A 4120-nucleotide genomic window follows, 5' to 3' on the forward strand; every position below is an offset into this window, starting at 1 on the left:
TGTTATGCATTCACACACTTCCTTGCTGTTGTGATTTTTCGCACCACTTTATGCATTAGTTTTAGTTTTGTGTCCACAAAAATGGCTTCTCCTCCACCAGGCTTCCCCTCTCTGTTCAAGTAGTTGTTCAGTAATGGGGAATGCCGAGGTAAACCATGGATATCTGACCAATCACAGAAGACTTTGCAGGCCACACAGCCCAAGAAAGTTAGCGCCCGACGAGGGTGCTGGGGTCGCAAACTTTCTTCTGCCAGAAGCTCCTGTGTGAAAAAAATAATGTAATTTTGTTTGAGGACACCCCGAGCTGCTGAACTCTGCTCGGCTTCACGTGGATTATGAATGAACCAGAAGACACACAAAAGCCTGCTTGGCCTTTGGAAATGCTCCTCCGGACAAAGAAGACTGCTGCTCTTCTGTTTTATGGTCAGATGAAAGAAAAACTGGATTGTTTGGCCACAATGAGTTATCTTTCATTTGGTGGAAAACAGGAGAAACTTTCAACCCAAAGAACACCTTCCTCACTGATAAACATGGTGGAGGGAACTGAATGCTCTGGGGGGTTCAGCCAGTGGACCAGGGAACCTGATCACAGTGAACTGCACCATGAAAAAAGAGCAACACATCAAGATTCTGAACAACAACATCAGACAGTCTGCAGAGGAACCTGGCCATGGGCTCCAGTGGACATTTCAACACAAAAACAACCCAAAAATCTCAGTAAAAAGTGGTGAATAAATGGTGAGAGGACCAAAACATGAAGGTTTTGCAGCGGCCCACCAGAGTCCTGACTGGAATCTAACTGAGATTCAGTGAAGAAGCTAAAGATCAGAGTGATGGAAAGACAGAAAGAGTTGGAGCTCACTGCTGAAAATGAATGGAGGAAAAAACCCAGTGGAGACATGCAACAAGCTGCTCAGCAATTCCAGGGAGAGTTTGATTGCTGTAATAGCCAAGAAAAGATTTTATATTGATTATTGAGAAGGGGATGGATCATTTTGGACATGCCACTTTTTGTTCAAATCCAAGTAAAAGCTGAGAAAGATTTTTTCCACCACAGAGCATCTTGTACATCATCTTATTAACTTCTGGAAGAAGCCTGAGTCATTTCTAGTCAGGAAAAAAAGACACTTGCTGGAATAAAAAAAACTTTCAGCCAAAATTTGCCTGCAGTATGAACAATGTTGGGGTAACATGTATCTTCATCCACAGGACATCATGAAAACTAAAAACAATGCAGTACATACACCAGGCCTTCAGGTGGCGCTGTAACTCTACCACAGAAATACACTAATAGGACATGGCAGCACGTTCAGCTTGTCTGATCGCAGATCGCACAAACTGATATTGATATATTTTGTTCTCCAGGACGATCAGACAGGCCTGAATATGGAGCCCTGATTGAGGAACATCTCCACAGAGGAACTACAGGAACTACTTTCTACAAACATCACTGAGACATTGATCATGAGGACATGTGGACTCACTCAGCCTTCCTGCAGTTCCTCACAGCTGGGATCAGTCTCCGTCGTCCCTCCTCTGATGTCTTGTACTTCTTCAGGTTCAACTCCTCCAGGACCTGGTCTGACATCTGCAGCATGTAGGCCAGAGCTGAGCAGTGGATCTCAGAGAGATTCTCTGATCTGTTCTCTGACTTCAGGAACTTCTGGATGTCCTGATGGACTGAGAGGTCCTTCATCTCCATCAGACAGTGGAAGATGTTGATGCTTCTGTCAGGAGACGTTTCATCACTGTTGATGTCCTTCAGGTTCTGGATGACTCTCTGGATGGTTTCTGGACTGATCTTTGTCCGACCCAGCAGACCTTCTAAGAGTCTCTGGTTAGATTTCAGAGAGAGGCCATGAAGGAAGCGGACAAACAGGTCCAGGTGGCCGTTCTGACTTCTGAGGGATTTCTGCAGGACTTTCTTCAGAAACTCATCCAGAGATGGGAAAGAACCATCAAATCCAAAGACCTTGAACACTTTTCCAGAAAGAGTCTTTGGTTCCCAGTCCTGCTCCCAGTCCTCTCTGAGGAAGGTCTTCAATTCGTCTGTCTTCCTGCTGGTGAAACAGTGGAACATGAAGACTGCAGCCAGAAACTCCTGAACAGTCAGATGGACGAAGCTGTAGACGGCTTTCTGGAAGATCACAGACTCTCTTTTGAAGATCTGAGTACAAACTCCAGAGAACAGCGAGGCCTCAGTCACATCCAGACCACACTGCTCCAGGTCTTCTTGGTAGAACAGGATGTTTCCTTTCTCCAGATGTTCCAAGGCCATCCTGCCCAGCTTCAGAAGAAGCTCCCTGTCAGCCTCCGTCAGCCCCTGTGGACCCGTCTCAGGTCCTTCATGGTACTTGAGCTTCTTCCTGTGTGTCTGAACCAGCACAAAGTGGGAGTACATGTCAGTCAGGGTCTGGGGCAGCTCTCCTCTCTGCTCGCTGCTCAACATGTGCTCCAGAACTGTAGCAGTGATCCAGCAGAAGACTGGGATTCCACACATGATGTGGAGGCTCCTGGAGGTCTGGATGTGGGAGATGATTCTGCTGCTCAGCTCCTCGTCACTCAGCCTCCTCCTGAAGTACTCCTCCTTCTGGGCGTCAGTGAAGCCTCGCACTTCTGTCAGTCTGTCCACACATGATGGAGGGATCTGATTGGCCGCTGCAGGTCTGGAAGTGATCCAGACCCGAGCCGAGGGCAGCAGATCCCCCCGGATGAGGTTAGTGAGCAGCACGCTGACTGAAGACTGCTGGGAGACGTCAACCAGCCGCCGTTTGCTGCTGAAGTCCAGAGAAAGTCTGCTTTCATCCAGACCGTCAAAGATGAACAGCAGCTTGCAGACAGCCAGCTCCTCTGCCGTCACCTTCTGGAGCGCCGGATGGAAAACATGGAGCAGCGTGAGAAGACTGTACGGCCGCTCTCTGATCAGGTTCAGCTCCCTGAAGGAGAGAACAACCAGCACACTGACATCCTGGTTCTCCAGGCCCTCGGCCCAGTCCAGAGTGAACTTGTGCACCGAGAAGGTTTTTCCGCTGCCGGCCACGCCGCTGGTCACAACCACTCGGATGCGTCTGAGCTGCTGGGCCGAGGCTTTGAAGATGTCCTGAACCCTGATGGCAGTGTGATGGAGGCTCTCCTTCCTGGAAGCTGTCTCCAGCTGCTTCAGCTCAGGTTCCCTCTGAAGCTCCTCACTGAGTCCCTCTGTGATGTGGAGCTCAGTGTAGATCCTGTTGAGGAGGCTTCCTCCTCCTGCTTCATCACTTCCTTCAGTCACACGTTCACATCTCCTCCTCAGACTCTTCTTATGTTCTTCTAGAAGCTGCTGCAGTCCTGATGAAGAACCCTGGTCCTGCTGCTCCTCACAGACATCACTGCTCTTCTTCTCTCTGTGGACACCAAGAAACATTTACTCTGAGCAACACGACACACAGCAGAGACACAAAGATCCAGCTTCAACTCTCACACTGATTCAGAATAAAGAACTGAATCTGAATGTCAGCAAAACATCTCTCACTCTGGTTTGGAGGAAACAACAGGAAACAAAGAGTTTCTTACTTTGTGTCTGAAGGTCCAGGTTCAACACTGAAGTTTGGTGGAATATCTTTGGACCAGTCACTCTTCAGAGACAACCTGCTGGATCCTGAAGACTCTGCTGTTTGTCTGCTCCTGTAAACAAACCAACAAACAAACAAACAAACAACACACAAACACACACACACTGTAATTACTAACCATTAAATAACATTTTACTGAGATTAACAATTTAATAAAATCCCTAAAAGTAATTAACTACCTGCAGTAATCCATACTTTTCGTAATTTAAAGGAATACTCCACCCAAAAAACGATTTGGCCTCATTTTCTACTCACCCTCATGCTGAGAAACACTCTGGAGCACTTTTTTGATGTTTCAAATGCAGCTGGAGTTTCTGCGGGATTTTCGTTGTCAACAAACAGGGACCGACGGAGCCCGAAAGAAAAAACAGTCCATAAAGTCCACAAATCGTGCCTATTTTCCTTCATACTGCTCGTCCGCTGTAATCCAAGTGTCCTGATCACGTAACGTCCATAATTAAGTCTTAACGAAGTCATTTAGTACATTTTAAGAGCCCAAACAGTGCTCT

General features: G+C 47.4%; 1 protein-coding gene across 1 annotated transcript; it reads right to left on the reverse strand.

Annotated features, from left to right (window-relative positions):
* Nucleotides 1–561: 561 nt before the first annotated feature.
* LOC115394670 (NLR family CARD domain-containing protein 3-like) lies at nt 562–3064 on the reverse strand (the record flags this gene model as incomplete). The annotated part of the gene is made up of 2 exons (XM_030100024.1): nt 562–582; nt 2387–3064. Coding segments are annotated over 2 exons (699 nt in total), but the record flags the coding sequence as incomplete, so codon positions are not given.
* Nucleotides 3065–4120: the final 1056 nt, after the last annotated feature.

The sequence above is a fragment of the Salarias fasciatus genome, chromosome 9 (genome assembly GCF_902148845.1).
Source record: "Salarias fasciatus chromosome 9, fSalaFa1.1, whole genome shotgun sequence".
Classification (NCBI taxonomy): Eukaryota; Metazoa; Chordata; class Actinopteri; order Blenniiformes; family Blenniidae; genus Salarias; species Salarias fasciatus.